Source organism: Hesperophylax consimilis, chromosome 26, assembly GCF_061612785.1.
Source record: "Hesperophylax consimilis isolate HC1 chromosome 26, BYU_Hcon_1.0, whole genome shotgun sequence".
Taxonomy (NCBI): domain Eukaryota; kingdom Metazoa; phylum Arthropoda; class Insecta; order Trichoptera; family Limnephilidae; genus Hesperophylax; species Hesperophylax consimilis.
This window is the reverse complement of record NC_142861.1, coordinates 8707724-8726176: the sequence shown is the minus strand read 5'-3', so window position 1 is coordinate 8726176 and position 18453 is coordinate 8707724. Positions and strand designations below refer to the sequence as shown.

At 39.3% G+C, this 18453-nt stretch overlaps 1 protein-coding gene across 1 annotated transcript in view; it reads left to right on the top strand.

Moving 5' to 3' along the window:
• The window catches only part of kto (mediator complex subunit kohtalo), a 104424-nt gene that overhangs the window by 42780 nt on the left and 43191 nt on the right, over positions 1-18453 (top strand). Inside the window, exons 12-25 of the mRNA XM_089647356.1 lie at positions 457-662; positions 1469-1640; positions 2710-2820; positions 4115-4240; positions 4693-4853; positions 5840-5976; positions 7658-7851; positions 8685-8797; positions 9508-9690; positions 10939-11074; positions 12479-12671; positions 12753-12847; positions 17572-17695; positions 17833-18035. Of these exons, the coding sequence (XP_089503482.1) occupies positions 457-662; positions 1469-1640; positions 2710-2820; positions 4115-4240; positions 4693-4853; positions 5840-5976; positions 7658-7851; positions 8685-8797; positions 9508-9690; positions 10939-11074; positions 12479-12671; positions 12753-12847; positions 17572-17695; positions 17833-18035 (2154 nt within the window). The remainder of the gene's footprint in view (positions 1-456; positions 663-1468; positions 1641-2709; positions 2821-4114; positions 4241-4692; positions 4854-5839; positions 5977-7657; positions 7852-8684; positions 8798-9507; positions 9691-10938; positions 11075-12478; positions 12672-12752; positions 12848-17571; positions 17696-17832; positions 18036-18453) is intronic.

Sequence of the window (18453 nt, the reverse complement as noted above, 5' to 3'; positions counted from 1 at the left end):
ATATATTAGGCATGACCAATTACCACTCCCTAGAGACACGTAGAGGTATTGCTTTGCTTAAATATTTTTTCCAACTAATAAACGGTCACTTATCTAATAATGAGATACTGGCCCAATTAAATTTTTTTGTACCAGAGTCTCACTCTCGAGGACGTCATCACAATCTTCTATATAGTAGAGCAAGCCGCACTAATTTATTAATGAACTCACCTGTGGGGAGAGCTACGTGCTTTTTGAATGCGGTAGATAAAAAATTAGATTTATTTTTTGTGTCCTATAGCGCATTTGCGAGATTTTTGGCATTGCATATACACTGCATAAATGGTACAATTATAACGTCTTAGGCTTTATTACCTGTAATTGTTATAAATAAATGTACAAATCATATATAAATAAAAATAAAATTTCCTTTTTTTTTTTCATTTGTGACTAGAATTCTTATTTTTTATTTACCAGGAACAAACACAACGCGAGTTCTCGCGGTGCTGGAGGCCCTGGATCGCCATTCCTTCGATCGAGTGGACTCCAACAACAGCCTGGATGTCCTGTACAACAAAGTGTTTGGAAACTGCAGCGTCGGCAGTCCCAACGCCAACAACACCAACAGTTCCAGTTCCCCAAGCCAAACCAGCAAGGACGTCAACCCGGAAACTAGGGATCCGGTAACCAATACTGCAACATTCATTCCTTTTATTTTTTATTTTTAAATATGAATACCGCGCAAGAATCCCAACTGTACGGAGCTAGTGGGAATATGACATCCCTAATTGGGGTATGTTGTGAATCTGAAGCTAGTGGGAAAGGGAAGGAGACGGTAAGAGTATGATTGGTTTTATTTGAAATTTCGAACATAACGCCGAAAACTTTTAGTCAGCAAGTAGCGTTACATTTTAGGTAGTATTTTTACGCCAGTTGATTTTTATCTTTTTCGATAGATCTAGAATGACTAACTTGGCCATTCTGATCTGTTCACCAAACATGGCTAAAGCCATTTCGAGCAAAGTTTCAATTTTTAATGGTGGAATTCTTTCATTAGGACGATACTGAAAGTAGACAAACCTACACATTCATCAAATGTCTCAATTTTTTTTCAAAGGTAAATACTTATTAATTGGTATTTATGAAGCAACTATTATTGTTATGAAACCGCATGTACAAAAGTGTCGCCAACATCGTTAAACCATTCCGCTGTAAATTGCATCAGCGCACAGTGGCGCCTTGCCTTCGTTATTTCCTACACGCATAACTATCTTTGGCTCCACCTTATTCTTTTGACTTATGGAATTACTTGTACCTGATTAAGTTTGGACTTATGGAATTCAATACTTCATTTGTGTGGAAGAACTGTGATTCACAACGATTGAACGATTCTCATGATGGTCCTTGCAGTTTGGTTGTAGTTCGGCAATAGTCAACAAGCTTCCATGCCATATATCCTTTGTTTCTATTATGTATATATGTATTCTAGGAATGGGCCTGTAGCTACTCAGTTGTCCTCGTGCTGTGCGAGTGGGCGGTATGCAATGCGCGCTGGGGTGAACATCGCGCAATGGCTGCCGCCGCACTACTAGACAGGCGCCAACAGCAGCTGCTGGCAAACCCCTCGTCACAAACTACCAACAGCGCCCAGGATCACCATGGTAACTAGATGTTATACATATTGCGCTGGCATAATATTTGGCTGATTTATATAGCGCCGTTTTCATAACAAATAACCTCAAGGGAACATATTAATCGAACAAAAAATGTAGCACCACTTATGAAAAGGATAGCCATTCAAGAAATACGTGCATGAATGGGCCGCTAAAGTATGTCCACCGGACCTAGTTCAGTGAAACCATGCGTTGTGTCATAACGTATCTTTCCTTTTTTAAAACATTTGAACCAAATAAATACGCATTTTGAAAAAAGAATTATTAATAATAAAAATAATTTCAGTACCTACTTTACCGCTTGTGAACTTAGAGTCATTGAACTTGAATGATGTTACTTACCCAAAAACCAAAATAAGTATGTTTAATTAACCTCTCAGAAAAAGACTTTTATTTACTTTGTGTTCCTTTGCGAACTGTCAAAACGTGAAAATTTTTGTGTTATTCACGAGTTTTGTTAAAAGCTTCATAACTCACGTTTTGGGAAACGTAGCCTCATTCTAAAAAATGTTTTGGAAAGATTATGAAATTCACTATCGTATTGTTTTGTTATACGTAAATATTTGCGTTTCTAAATATACATTTTCTGAAAACGTCAAAAATATGTAAAAATCGCTGACCATTATTTCAAAGCTGTCAAAAATGTACTTTTTTCTGAGTATCATAAAGAAATAACACTTTATATATTGAAGAAATATAATTAAAAACTATTAGTCACCTCAAAATATTAACCGTCCAAAGTAAAATATTTTTAATAAATTATTTAGAAACGCAATAAATTATGAACGAACAAGATGACAGATCCAATCGACTTAGATAATGCACCTCTACATTCCATAGATATTCTTGAATACAGACGCGTAGCGTTATTCATTATCGATACTCTTTTTTTTAAATCATGGCAATCCGTATACTAGTGATGGAAATAAATCGATTTTTGTAAAATCTCGCGCGTTTACGTGAAAAGACGTTCTAATGTCTTGACCGCTATTATCATATTTACGTCTTTTGACGTTCTAATTTTCTGAGTGGTTAAGGTACTATGAATCTTCTCCAGGTGCAAACGACGATAAAGAGTCCATCAGCTCAGGCGCTGGCATCTACGGTGGGCCCCCCATCTTCCAGAGCCTTCTCATGAGATTCCTGGATAACGATGCTCCGGTTCTAGGTAAGTTTTTCTTATAGCCGTCTGTGAGTTTCAAAGAATGCCTCCATTATTTTGTTAATATTCTTTATTCTTACGATTTAGCTAATCCATAGACGTTAGGAACAAGGGAAGATATGGTTTATGGAATGAGTGGGGTTCACACAGATACTGTAAATTAAAACTTGATTCCTGAGTTTTTTCAGGTAGAGTCAAGCTTGTAAAGGCAGCAGGAGCTTTGTGGGAAATGTGTTATTTTAATAGCGTTGATCACCCTTATCTCCTTAATAATAATAATAAGACTGAAAGTTCATTAAAATTAATTGCACTGGTCTCAAATTTCATAGTGTGATATGATAGTGTTATGTATATACAGGGTTTTCCAATAAGAGGTGTTATTTTGAATAGCCCGCTATTTCGGTAGATGTTACTTTTGAAGCTGTCATTTTTTGACATTTGACAAGTAGAAACTACGCCATTAATAAAAATGGAACGATACACTCTTCAACAACGCATTGAAATTATTAAAATTCACTTGAGTGAATCAAATGCAAATCATCTTGAGTGATGAGGCCCATTTCCACCTCGGTGGCTTCGTCAACAAGCAAAATTGTCACATCTGGGGCTCGGAAAACCCAAGAGTTATTGTTGAAAAGCCTCTCTATCCTTAACGTGTGACTGTTTGGTGCGGTTTATGGTCCGGCGGAGTCATTGGACCTTACTTTTTCGAAAATGAGGCTGGAGCAACAGTTACGGTGAATGGATTGCGCTATCGAGAGATGATTAATGATTTTTTACGGCCAGAATTGAATGGTATTGATCTGGACAATGTTTACATTGAAGGTCTAGCTTCATTTTTATACTTTGTAGAGCCGTTTATTCAAAAAATATTAGATTCATGCGAGAGCTCCGAAGGGGTGACCATAAGTCACCTATACCGGGGTGGGACAGGGTGGGTGTAACCTTCAATGGACAATGTTTACTTTCAACAAGACGGCGCTACGTGCCACACAAGCAACGAAACCATTGATCTTTTACGATTGAATATCAAAATAACACCTCTTATTGGAAAACTCTGTAGTATAAAGATATGATAATGATTATATCATAGATATAAAAGTGAGATCTTGTTATCTTAATGTATCAAAGTGGAGTCAATTAAAGTTATGCATTTGGTGTGCAGATGCAATTTGCAGTAGTATGAGTGAACAATGTTGATGACATTTTTATGCATGCGGTTTTGTGCTAATAATGGTTGATGGTCCTCTTCCCTTGTTTGTATTATCTATTGCCTAATCTATTTATAATTATTTTCCAGACGAAGGTTCGGCTGCAACTTCTCAGAACAAGGCTCAGTTCACCAACCTGGTTCATCTGTTTGGTGAATTGGTCCGTAGGGATGTGTTCTCACACGACGCGTACATGTGCACTCTCATATCTAGAGGTTAGTTTTTTGTGTTTTATATTTCCTCCAATTATGAAAATGACGTGATAAGATTACATATTTATCACGGTTCGAACTTTCAAATTATAAATCTGAAACTATTGCAAATTTTATAGAGTAGTACAATCTCTCAGTTTCGCCCTGGTAAAAGATCATCACCAGAATGGAAATGTTGCTTTGAATGATTTTAGCTTTGTGACCAGAGATGAATAGCCAGTACCTACTTACTTTCTTTCCTCTTTCCCCTTTTCCACTTCAGCCTTAAAACATGCCCTGATTGGGGAAACCATACTTACTCTCACTGTGCAGTATTCATAAAAAAATACTAAAATAACTGCACAGTATTACGTTTAAAATAAAACCATAGAAATACATACTTATAATTACTTTTTAATAAAATCGTAGATGTTTGATTTGTCTTGATTATAATTTATAAAACATTTATTTTTTAGGAGATTTGCTGGGTGCCACCGAGCCCATGAGCCTGGGCCCTGTGACAGGTGGGGCTGCCACCCCCATTGGTGGGCCCCTGGACCCCGTGAGCCACCACCACCACACTCCCACCCTTGACGAGGAGATCTTTGCCGGAATCGACCTAAAACCAAAAATTGAGGTAACGCAGTTATTAATACACCAAGTAAAATAATTTTCGACGTGGTATCATTACCGGCTCAAATGTCCTGAAGGAATGGAGTTGAACTTTACTGGAATTTACAGCATTTAATGGAATGACTGACACTTTTATATATTTTTTTATTTAATGTAAAGTAAAAAAGATACAGTATTAAGTAAAATAAAACTATAAAGTGATGTAGTTTGTTCTCAGTCCTCCTCACTAGGTATTCCTGTTCGAAGGCGGACTGTAGGTTGTTGTATTTGTGTTGATCATGATTTCCTCATCTTCTAATTTGTTGGTTCCCACAAAATATAAAATAAACTAAGCAAAAAGTATTTATGTTTGTTGTCTGTAGGTTGCGTTGGGGTTACTTCATAAATTACTTAATGATTTCCTCATCTTCATGTTTAGTTGGCCATAATTTGATGTAATTTTTAAACTTTTCTATATCCATGGTGTTTTTAATTTCAATAGGAAGGGCATTATATAATTTTATAGCATGGAAATAGTGGTTTTTCTGGCCGAAAGATGTAGGTATTTAATTTTGGAATGTTTAGTAGATTTGAGGATTTCATCCTTGTAGTGCAGGTGTTTTGTTCAGCAAGGTACTCATATTTTTCTTTAAAATTGAGTAGTGCTTCAATGGATGGTTTGGACATGTGGAGCAGATGAACAAGGACATGTGTGCCAGGAGAATATATGACACGAAATTGGAAACTTAAAAACTTAAAGAGTTAACGAGAAACTTGTTAAAAATCGGTAGAAATTGGGTTTGCGAGGGTTTAAGAAAGGGGTGCTGGGCGTGTAAAGCGGATGAATGAGAAAGGAATGTCAGCAGAATATATCATGAGAGTGCCATTGTATTTGAATTGCCTTGTATTTTTAATGTAATTTGACTATATTTTATGTTATTTTCTAACTTTTGATATGATATTTTCCAAACATGCATTTGATACATTTTGCTTATTGTTGTTAACTTGCAGGATCATGTCAGAATGGACTATGATGATGCCAAGATCGACGATGATTTAGACAAACTGCTTCAGCACATAAAGCAGGATCAGCAGAACTCTATGGATGCTCCGGATAGCCCCAAGGAACCTGGAGATACTTCACACGGGTGAGTCTGCTAGACAAACCTTAATAACGTAGAACCCTTGGAACTTGCCACCTAAAATCCTTGCTGCCATCGGAAATGTCCATGTCCAATTCTTTATGTCCAACGATGCTCTTCTCCAGTCTATTCCTGTTAAATTTTGCTTCTATCTAGATGAAAAACGCTCATCTAACATAACCTAACATAACCATTTTTTAACATTAGCTCCGCACTGGTGGCCATGAGAATAATAATTTCCCTAAAGGCTTATGACATTTTTGATGATGCTGTGTGGACAATCTTTTAAAGGAAAGAAAGAACAGGAAGTTTTGAGAAGGAAAAGGTATGAGGGGTGGGTAGGAATCTGGAGTCAGTATGTCCAGGTATGACTATTGTATGAATCCATCCCTGTCACTGTGGTGCAAGACGATGGGTCGAGAGAGTTTAGCTGGAGAGGTCAAAGGATCTCCCTCAACCAACCTCTCCAACCTAAACGAACCTAATCTATTATTTTATCATTTTCTGTTTTGTCACTGTACTGTTTTCTCCTGTTGTATTATCTAACCGTCATGCCGTTTCAACACAGGGTTAGGCAAAGAGAATGGACCGCCATACAACTTGCTCAATTCGCATTTCAACATACTCTTCTGTTATTCTGACTCTTGACAAGGCCCGATTCTGTGCCATGTCTTCTTCGGAGATCCATGGCTTTTTTTACCATTCACTTAAATATCATTTATTCCTCTTACACACCTTTCTCCGTTCATTCCATACCTTTCTTAACCTCTCAGACAAAGACATTTATATACTATGTGTTCCTTTGTCTAGAACTGTCAAAACGTGATAATTTTTGTGTTATTTACGAGTTTTGCTAAAAGCTTCATAACTCACGTCTTGGGAAACGTAGCCTCATTCTAAAAAATGTTTTGGAAAGATTATGAAATTCACTATAGCATTGTGTTGTTATAAGTAAATATTTGCATTTCTAAATATATATTTTCTGAAAACGTCAAAAATATGTAAAAATTGCTGACCATTATTTCAAAGCTGTGAAAAATGTACTTTTTTCTGAGTGTCATAAAGAAATAACACTTTATATATTGAAGAAATATAATTAAAAACTTCATTAGTCACCTCAAAATATTAACCGTCCAAACTAAAATATTTTTAATAAATTATTTAGAAACGCAATAAATTATGAACGAACAAGATGACAGATTCAATCGACTTAGATAATGCAGTTCTACGTTCCATAGATATTGTTGAATACAGACGCGTAGCGTTATTCATTATCGATTCTCTGTTTTTTAAATCATGGCAATCCGTATACTAGTGATGGAAATAAATCGATTTTTGTAAAATCTCGCGCGTTTATGTGAAAAAACGTTCTAATGTCTTGACCGCTATTATCATATTTACGTCTTTTGACGTTCTAATGTTCTGAGTGGTTAATCTTGTTCATTCGCTTTCTTCAACCTACATTTGTAACACGGTCAAAAATGGTATTACCATACATATGCCTCAGGGATCTCATTTCTACAGCATTCAACCTACTTTCATCCATCCTCTGCTAGTTCCATGCCTCACTGCCATGCAGCAGGATTTGTAACAGCAAATACAATCATATAATTATTAGCTTGTTTGAGTTTCATAGCAGGTTGTTGTGAATAAGTAATGGGATGTAATAATGTATCTCTGGTTTCAGTGTGGAGTCCCAGATGATAGACGTGTTGCCGCCTCCGTCCCGCCACCTGTTGTACACCACGCACTTTCCGCTGGCGTGGCACGACAGCGAAGGCGGAGCGCCCCCGCACGATACCAATCAGCGCCACGTGCTGCTGTACGGCGTCGGCCGACACCGCGACGAAGCCCGCCACCAGGTCAAAAAGATGTCCAAAGGTGAGTCGGTCTGCAAAGCTCCTAACCAATAAGGTCATTAGCTAAATGTGACCTATCTCCTATGTGGCCGTTCAAGTATTACGTAAGCAGATTTATTACAATTATTTACCCCCTCCTCCCCCTTGTCACCAAAAGTAAGCAAAGCTTTTACCACCCCCCCCCCCCCCCCCCTCCCATGCTTACGTAAAAATTGGTACCTATATGCATTTTTCTGTTTTATAAACAATTCAACTTTGGCGAAAGAGGATCAACGGTAACACAAATATTAACTTTCTTTGATTTGCTTACAACACGTCAAATCGTCAATCGTACTGAAACGAAACAATAGATTGATGGAAGAAATTTTGACAAGCGAGTAGCGCGCGGTAATTCCCCCATTCGCTTCTAAGCCAGTACCAAAACGTATTAATTATTTGTGGGAATCCCCGAATATGTATTCGGTTTTCAAACATAGACAATGTGTGGGTTGCCAATGTGTAAAAAAAAATAACTACTGCTGAGCAGTGCTGACGTAATCACTATCTCGACCCCCCCACCCCCCATGTCATCAAAAATAAGCAAAGCAAAGACCCCCCCGCCCCCCTATAGTGCTTACATAATACTTGAACGGCCCCTATGTTAACCTTATTCCCCTTGATGACCTCCAAGATTTTCTACCTTATCTTCAAATTGACTATGAATGTGCCCAAATTTGGCTTTAGGGCAGATCTATTTATTCTAATGTCGGTGATGGAAACCCATCACATCATAAATTTTAATTTTCACACATTTCTCAAGAGGTTTCTTCTTAATTTTGTCACTATCTTGAAATTTTAAAACATGTCCTGTTTCAGAAATCTGCAAGTTGTTCTCCAAGAAGTTCTCTATTGACGTGGCTGAGGGAGGCAAAGTAAAAAAACATTCCCGAAGCGAATTCAACTTTGAGGCAGTCACGCAAAAGTTTCAGGTACTTTCACTCTATAATGCTTACTAGCGGTTACTTACTAAACAATTACCGTCTTACTAATTAGATTCTTATACGTAGGTTCAAAGTTGGTATGAAGCTGGCCTCGAGCCTGGTTTAAGACTGTTTTAACCATATAAATGCTGTGGTAAAAAGACAAGTTTTTCTCAAGTTATATTTACACCACATTTAATAAATAATATAACCGTGGGTTAATAAATAATATGGAACCATCGCACACGATGTCTTGTCTTATTTTTTTTGTCACTTGAAGGTTATTTAAAAGCTTATAGCTCATATTGAAAATGTGTTGGGATTTGAAAGTAGCTGTATTGAGCTAGAAATTTCAGACATTAAAGATGTACATACAAATTTTAGGTTTGGTTTGTTGTTTGTTTGTTCTTTTTCTTCAATGTTCTGTTTTGTCATGGAACCATTCATTTCACACTGTAAGACTTCACTATTTGAGAGTTTTTTTCACTTCAGTTCATAGATTTTTTGGTTTATAGTTATGATACTGAAATCATAGGGGTAGGCAGAAAAGATGGACTGCCACACAAGTATGTATTTGGTTTATAGTTATGATACTGAAATCATATATGTACTATGATTAGAGGTAGGCAGAAAGGATGGACCGCCACACAAATATTTGATTCACTGGAGCGTGTCATAAAATATGTATTCTTTATGATATCATTTCCATCTGTTTGCAGAATATGAACTACTTCGACCAGCACGTGGTGTCGTGGCAATGCGGCTCCACCGTGGTGGAAATGCTGCAGGCTTTTGCTCTGGGCACCTCCAGCTACCTGCCCGTGCAGGAGCACGTGGCCTTCCTCTTCGACCTCATGGAGCTGGCTGTCAATGTGTACGGCCTTATCGATATCTGTATCCAGGTGCGTTCTCTCATCTTCTTCCCTTTATCCTATTAGAGTCAACATCTCTAAGCGACCTTGTCCTGCGCTACTTCGGTGACCACAACTTTCATTGGCTCCACACATCGACATATAATAACATTAGATTAGTCCTCTCATACCTACTTCTAATCTAAAAATAACACCGCCTTAGAATAATTTCATTATTGTAACGTATCGTTGTTGTATAGGTTATAGGATAGAATACTGGGCCCTTAATCTCCAGTATTCTAACGAGGAAAGGATCTGGTAATATATTGAATAGTCTAGATTCTTATACACGGACACTGTTTAATTTGGAATATAATAAACTGACAATACAAGTAACAAGTTGCCCAAAGGCCGTCTAGCGAAAGAGTGGGCTCTCTTCGCGAACCGACAATGTAACCGGAGGCGGTTGGTAGCGTTCGGTTATGTTCGGTAGAACCCGAACTTACCCGAACCTTTTAAATCACCAAATACTACAATTATACAACTCCCCATCGAATTCTGGTACTCGCTTCGAAAGCCTACATATAAATGAAAGTTCCCTACAATATAAAACGTAGCACAAAGTTATTGCTCAAATTCAACAATGTAATATCCCGTCACAAATTATAGTGATGAACTTAACAACCCAACTTGATGTAAACTTGTTGTACAGGCTTCTAAAAACTTATGCGAAACCAGCGAAGATCGTACATTTTGTGGCAAAAGTTTTGTCGTAATCTATTGCGTGACTTAGTTGTTTTGCTAGAAATAAATGTAAGATTTTATCAATTGTTACTTTTATCGATACGCCGCCTCGAAGCTATCTATAAGGTGTATAAGTTTTTTTAATATTCGTATAGCTCATTAAATTGTGAATGATCAAGTCCATTAAAGCCCCTACCTAAAATATTTTGCTGCTTCAATTTCGTGTTTGAAAAATGATCTTTACAAAACTAGTAGTTAGCGTTGGGACGAACTTGCTGGAAGACAAATTTGCTCCTTGCAGACCAACAAAAGGTAAAAAGCAATGCTTCTTCTGATCTTTCGACTGCGAGATAATGCACATTCTTTTTGAAAAATGCTTTCTAAAACCATTATTTTTGGTTTCGGTGTTAATTTTAAAAAACACGCCCTGTCCAAATAATACTTCGTTGATGGCTCCGCCGCTTTGATAGTCTCGGCGACATCTTCCTTTGTTTCTATTGACTATAGTTCAGCTTGTAATATATAGTTTAATAATATTGTGTTGTTATTTTTCAGATCCTCAAAGAGCTTTTGGAAGTAGAGTCGGTTCTGGCGTCCCGCAGCCCGGGTCAGGGTCTCTTGCGGAGCTACACCACTTCCCTCGCCCTTTATGTAGTGGGAGTCCTCAGGAGATACCACTGCTGCTTGCTATGTAAGCGTAATGCCTCGAGCAAAAAAAAAACTCCATCATTCTTTTGCATTCATTTTTCGTTAACCTCTAGTGTGCCAGAAATCCCTATCAGCATTGTATTTTTTTTTTCTTTTTTTATAGAGCGGAGACGGTTTACATATAGTTCCCGTGAGCACTTAGGCCATAAGCCCATTGTGTTATCTCCCATTTTACCTCATTCCTTAAAAAGTCACCCGGTCCCTTTTATAAAGTTCACCAGGGTTGTTATTGGATATGTGGTTATGTCTTCTGTCTCACAATGTGTAGTCTGGTTGTGTTGGTTCCCTGAAGGCGCCAAAAGGGAAGAGAGCCTCATCTCTCCTCTCCACTCCTCCTTGGTTCCCTAACAGCCCCACGATGGAAGAAGACTTGGTCTCTCCTCTCCACTCCTCCTTGGTTCCCTATAGGCCCCACGACGGAGGAGTCTACTCCTCCTTGGTTCCCTGAAGGCCCCATGGCAGAAGAGTCCACTCCCACTCGGTTCCTTGAAGGCCCCACGAGGGAAAATGGAGTTTTCAAATGGTCCAATATTCGTCCCACGGGTATCTAGGGAAATAGAAGGTCTACTCCAGCAGGGTCTGAGTCCGAGTGCTGCGACCCTGTTTCTCGGAGGCACCATTGTTCCTCAGGTCATTTAGCCTGAGCACCGTAGCTCACACCTTAGCTTGGGATGGCTATTGCAGGTCATGTTTCCACTCCCTGAGCGATGGGTTCTCCACACTCCCTACGCTGTAATCTTAAAAACTTTAAACTCCGCACAGAGGCGGGTTTGGGTACCGCCGCCCTGGAAACCATTCATTGGATAATCAACACCCCTGCCATAGGTCACCACAAGTGGTTTGCTACATTTGGTAACTTAGCAGGGGTGCCCGAGTTCGTGGGGTGAGGTTTGTCTAGATCTTGGCGGCGAATGCGTTTGCCCACCTGCTGTGTGGCGAGCCGGATCGGGAGAGACTTGTTGAAGGAGAACCTTTGACCTCTCAAGCCAGACTCCCTCGACCCATCGCCACGCAACGCAGTGGGAGGGATGAAATCATACGTCCGTCACTCCTGGACACCCGGATTCCTACCTACCTCTCATACCTTTTCCTACCCAGAAACTCCGCTCCTTACTTTCCCTAAAAAGTCTCCCAACTAAGAATCCCAAAAGATGACATAGGCCCTGAGGGATTTTTTTTCCTCAGGGCCTCCTGTGTGGAGCTAAAAAAAAAACAAAAAAACACATTCCCTCACGGCAGTGTCATTTTTGAAGATCCTGTGTGAAAGGTTTTTTTTTAAGAAGAGGAAGGAGTGAACGTGGGTCTTAACGACACATACTCGTACATGTGACAAATGTTGGGCGTGTTTCCCGACTATGCATTGGTCAATCTCTTCCTTACCTTCCAGTATCCACGGAGCAGACCAGCTCTGTGTTCGAGCAGCTCTGCCGCCTGGTGAAGCCGGTGATAAACCCCGGCGACTGCAGCTCGGCGGAGAGGTGCATCTTGGCGCACCTGTACGAGGTGTACACGGTGTGTGCGCACCTCCGCTCCAAGACGCACCAAGCGGAACCCTTCTCCAACGCTTACCCAAAGATCAGGTGGGTTTTGTTCATATTGATATATGTGATGTATGATGTATAGCATGGTTCGTGTGTTCTGATTTTCTTCTTTTTTTTCAGACAAGTTCTGTACGCCGGCCTGCAGCCCACACCTTCCAACTATACCTACAATTCACAGTTTCTTAGCGAAGTATTCACCAATCCCAGAAGAGGGGGTAAGACTAATTATTTTTAACCTTAAAGGTCGTCTGGATAGCAGAAGATCCCGGTGTTTGAATCCCCATTTTTAACATTATATTATTGTGCACTAGCTGTAGCTCGCAAGTATGTCTGTGCAGAGAAACAATAGCGCGTGTTGCTTTAACGTCCAAAATATGGCGTAGTTTTAAAAAAAAACATGTTTTTACCTGTCACAGGTGACATCTAATCTAATATAGGTAAATAAAAGCAACCCGTCTTCGTGCAACGTCAAACCAGTGGTAGCTAGCCTTAAGGAGCGATGGAGCTACGCACTCACAGAATTTCTGCCAATCTAAAAATTCCCACAAAACTCAATTCGGTTTTAATTTACAACATAATGCATAGGTACAAATAGATGTCTATACAATGCGTACTGCGTGCTGAACAAAAGCAAAGCGTTTTGTACCTATATTCAAAGCAGTGATTCGTTTCGCATATCGCTCAAAGAATTTTACGAGAATGTTCTCATGTATTGTCATCGAGTCAACCTACCGTTAGGTACATTGTCTTGCAAAATTATCAGCCCAGGGAGGACGGCATTTGAAATTTTTCCACCACATCCAAAGGAACGGTTTGTCAATAGCATTTTAACCGGTACGTGTTGTTGTTGTGATATTTTTGTCGACATTGTGTCTCCAATTTCACATGTACTCTTTTTTCATTCAATGCTCCGCTTAGCATCGACCAAAGACAACATTTTACGAACACCAACATAACAATGCAGAGACAGGCGTTTTGATAGGTCAATATGATTTATTTGTTGGATGCGACGGGAAGAATTAAAAATGAGTTATTAAGGTTAATTTTATTAAAAAAAAATAATGCGCTGAACTAGGCCCATTTTATGTATTACAGGAGTGCAAGTGAAAAACAATAACCAATGATTTTCATAGATAATAAAGCAAATTGGTTGCGCGGGTCTGATAAACAGAACAGTTGAGTCGTGTAATTTCTAAACCCGCTATATCAACTTTCATTGATTTGGAGAAAACCGCAAAAAACTGTCACATCTCTAGCATACATAAGTAATTGCATTACAATTTTTTATATAATGAATTGGAGTAATAAAATTTCGAAAAGCATTTATTTTTCTACATATATATATCTAGCAATAATTAAGTAATTTCGATAAATAAAACGGAAAAAGCGGATTTTGATACTCACTTCGAGATATAGAGGCTTTTGAAAGTCAACTGAGCCGACATGGCGGGTTTAGAAACCCACGCGTAGATCATTTTGACACACGAGCGTGGCGTCAGAGCGGCGGCCATATTGTATTTTGGCAAAATAACTGCTTGTGATTGGTTGAATCCGATATAGCGCGTTTTGATAGTAACTTTCTGTATGATATAGCGGATTTGGTTTCTCAGTCGCAGTTTTATCATGGTTTTTGGTCGTGATAAGGACGGTTTTAAAACTCAATTTTAGGCTCCTCTTGTTGCTCGCAAAAATGTGAACAAGATGTCATACTCAGATCATTTTGTCAAAAAATCGGATATAGCGGGTATAGAAATTAGAGGATTCAGTTTTTGTTTTGGTTTTTGTTTTCCGTGCTTAATGTTAGGTATAGATTCTAAATAATTAAAACCGCAAAATCGGTGATTTATAAAGATGTGCATGATATTATATTATCTCAAGTACAATCAGGATTTCCGTTCACAGATTACCTATATAGGCTAGGTTACTCTTTTCTGAATATAGAACAAATTTTCCTGAACTCGATTTTTGTGCCATTATAAATTGGCAATATTTTTGCATAGGTATGAACTGTTTAAAACGCCGATGAGTGTTTGAAACAACTATTAAATTGGATGCTTTTTTCGAGTCTGTTAAATTGTTAAAAAAATATGTACACAATCCCCGTGTCGTCGGTAGAGAGCGAAAGGTATTTTTCATCTTTAAAACCACCAAACATCAGTCGAGAAATTGCAACACTGAGGGAATACAAGAAGGCGCTGCAAAAAAGCGCAATACCTCTACACAAAGATGTAGTCTCCCACCCGGCATGCCGCTTGAAGTCCCGAAAGCCCTTCTGGGCGGAAGGAGAGAGGCTCCTCCGACTACCTCTCACCCCAGAAGATAGGTGGAAACTTGAGTGGCAAACGGCCAACGTGGGAAATGCCCATCTCATACAGGACCCCACCGAGAGACAGCCTGGGTTCTCACTGCCTCGCAAAACCTGGTCCGCCATCAATAGGTTAAGGTGCTCCCATAGCCGCTGTGCCCACATGATGCACAGATGGGGCCTTAAAGAGTCGGCGATGTGTGAATGTGGTGCGGTGCAGACTACCGAACATGTGGTCAACGAATGCCCGCTCCATTCATTCCCCGGCGGGATTTATGAGGTCCACATGGTGACGCCTGAGGCCCTAAAATGGCTCGCAGATCTAGATGTCCCCCTCTGACCCCCCACCATACGAAAGAAGAAGAATCTTTAAAAGGAATTAAATCTTTCTTAAGAAATACAACTAGTCAAGATAGATTCGATGCTTTGAAAAACGACATCACCGACGTCTTTGCCAGTAGAGGCAACAAAGGATCGACCTAATCTACAAATAGGCAGGATTTTTTCATAATTAACTTTATTCATATTACAGTAGGTATGTGGTGAGAGTATGATGGTGGGTGTGGCAACTCGACATATTCGGGTACTAGTCGCATAAACCATATCTAATGGGTATCCAGGCTCATTAGTTTAATCCGATAATTGACCATAAACGGGCAATGATAGCGGATCCAGCCCTAGTTAGTTGGGTCACTCTGGTTCCACGTCTGACGACCATCGGTGGATAAAAACCATAGTCAATCAACCAAAGCTTCATGGAAAACTTAAAGGAAAGACATACCAGACTATTGTTAGACCCGCGATAATGTATGGCTCCGAATGCTGGACTATGTACAACTCCTACTCTAGACAACTCGAATCAGCAGAAATGCGAATGCTTAGATGAACGGCAGGAGTATCATTAAAAGATAAAATTAAAAGCTCACGCATTCGTGGTAGCCTGGGTGTCACTGACATAAACAGTAAGCTAGAGGAACGACAGTTAAGATGGTATGGGCACATAAGACGGAGACCACCAGACCACACAGTGAAGCAGGCAATGTCTATAGAGCTTCAAAGACAGTCATCCAGAGGTAGACCAAAGAACTCCTGGATGACCCAATGCTCCAAAATCCTACAAAGAAACGGCCTAGATGAAAGCGACACTCAGAACCGAAGAAGCTATAACCTGAGAACGAGAAGAGCCGACCCCAACAGCCTACCTAGGCAATGAGTTGGGATAGTGCTAGGAAGAAGAAGAGAAGACAGTAGGTATGTATATATTGGTGACCGGATAAATCATCATAATGATAATTCATCACATCTTTAAAAAGTTATATTAAGTCATGGAAAGTGATGAAACAAAAACTTTATTAACTGGGTTAAGTAGGTTAGGAGGGTTAGGTTAAAAAAAAAAATTTTCATCGTTTCTAATGACTATATCACTTTTTGAAAGTGTGTTGAATTGTCACTATGTTGAGTTAGCATGGAACCGTATATATTATGTCCAAGATTTTTAGCGCACCACCCATTTTTGTGAGCAACAGCCGCCACTGCTTAAATCATGCCTTCTATATGTTATTCTGTTGACATCTGTTGAAATAATCGAAAGAAATATCGTTCTTTCCCCATATAGATATGTGTTGAAACATAATAGTCCGTTAAATATATCTGTATACTGTTCTACTGTTTGTCTTGGTTCCGTACCAAACTGACGAATTCTTTATATAATTTCGTCGACGAGTGAACAATACCACTCAAATGTCAAATTTTCTAATTATGCAGGAGAGACAAAAAAACTTTTGAGGAGTACCAACTTTCAATGTCGAAACTACAGCGTTTTCCAATAAGAGGTGTTATTTTGAATAGCCCGCTATTTCGGTAGATGTTACTTTTAAAGCTGTCATTTTTTTTGACATTTGACAAGTAGAAACTACGCCATTAATAAAAATGGAATGATACACGCTTCAACAACGCATTGAAATTATTAAAATTCACTTGAGTGAATCAAATGCAGATGATCTTGAGTGATGAGGCCCATTTCCACCTCGGTGGTTTCGTCAACAACCAAAATTGTCGCATCTGGGGCTCGGAAAACCCAAGAGTTATTGTTGAAAAGCCTCTCTATCCTCAACGTGTGACTGTTTGGTGCGGTTTATGGTCCGGCGGAGTCATTGGACCTTACTTTTTCGAAAATGAGGCTGGAGTAACAGTTACGGTGAATGGATTGCGCTATCGAGAGATGATTAATGATTTTTTATGGCCGGAATTGGATGGTATTGATCTGGACAACGTTTACTTTCAACAAGACGGCGCTACGTGCCACACAAGCAACGATCAATCTAAATAAACAATCTTTCACGATTGAATATCAAAATAACACCTTTTATTGGAAAACCCTGTATTTTGTGGCGAAAGTATTGGAGATAGGCAGTATTTAATTCAAAATATGACCAATATCTGTTATCTGGTATTGCTTATTTTCCACTGTGCGCGATATCTAGTGATAGTTTTACGAACTAAGCAAACAAACGTAGGCGGAATTCGCTTCTTTTCGTATTTCATAAAAAAGATATTTTTAGACTGTATGTCACTTAGATAGTATTGTTTCTTCATCAACGATTTGTTTCTAAATCAATTATTTTCTTTTTGCAGGAAAAATAGATGTTTCGTGGGCCCGCCAGCTATCAGAATCTCCCAACAATCAGAATCAGAACAATCGCTACAATTTTGTGTGTTCTGCTATATTAGCCATTTGCAGAGAGGTTGATAATGACAGGTAATCAGTTATACCATTACTAGAGGTTACAGACATCATAACTTAAAGGTTACATCTTCCTAACTTCTCTTCTTCTATAAATATCTTAGTATCCTCCTTAGTTGCACTAATCTCCCACGTTTCGATGGTGTTTCCAGGGTAAACGACATAGCCATCGCCTGCTGCGAGATGACGGCTTGCTGCGGGGGCCTGTCCGCCGAGTGGCTGGGGGCCCTCATGGCCCTGTGCAACAGTTCCAGCTCCCACCAGGCCGCCTTCTATCCCGACCTCATGTTGCATATCGATGTAACGGATCTCTCCATGCACAACTCCTTGGCTGTCTTCACTTGCATCCTGATTGGTAACATACATAGATAAATACAGGATAAACTACATAGCCATGAGATGATGCCATTTCAAGCAACGTTTCGATTCTAAATGGTCGTCCTTCACCAGGGCGATACTGAGAGTATCTTCCAATTTTTTTCCTTTGTTTTTTTATTCTCTTTCACCAATCAAAACTGAGTGAACACGGAGGTCTAGTTGTTTGAAACCCTATCACATTTCGTATTATGGCCATCAACACTATTTAGTTTTTTTTAACATTAGCCGTTTCAAATTACGGTACCCGTTAACCGCCAACTCTCGGCACGTTAGCATTAGGTTAAATTGTTCTTCTGCGCACCCTTGCCCAAAACCAACCCCTCTATTTATAAAATATATTACTCTCAGTAATCCACTGCTCGATTACCCGACGACTACTATAATCCGCTGTTATT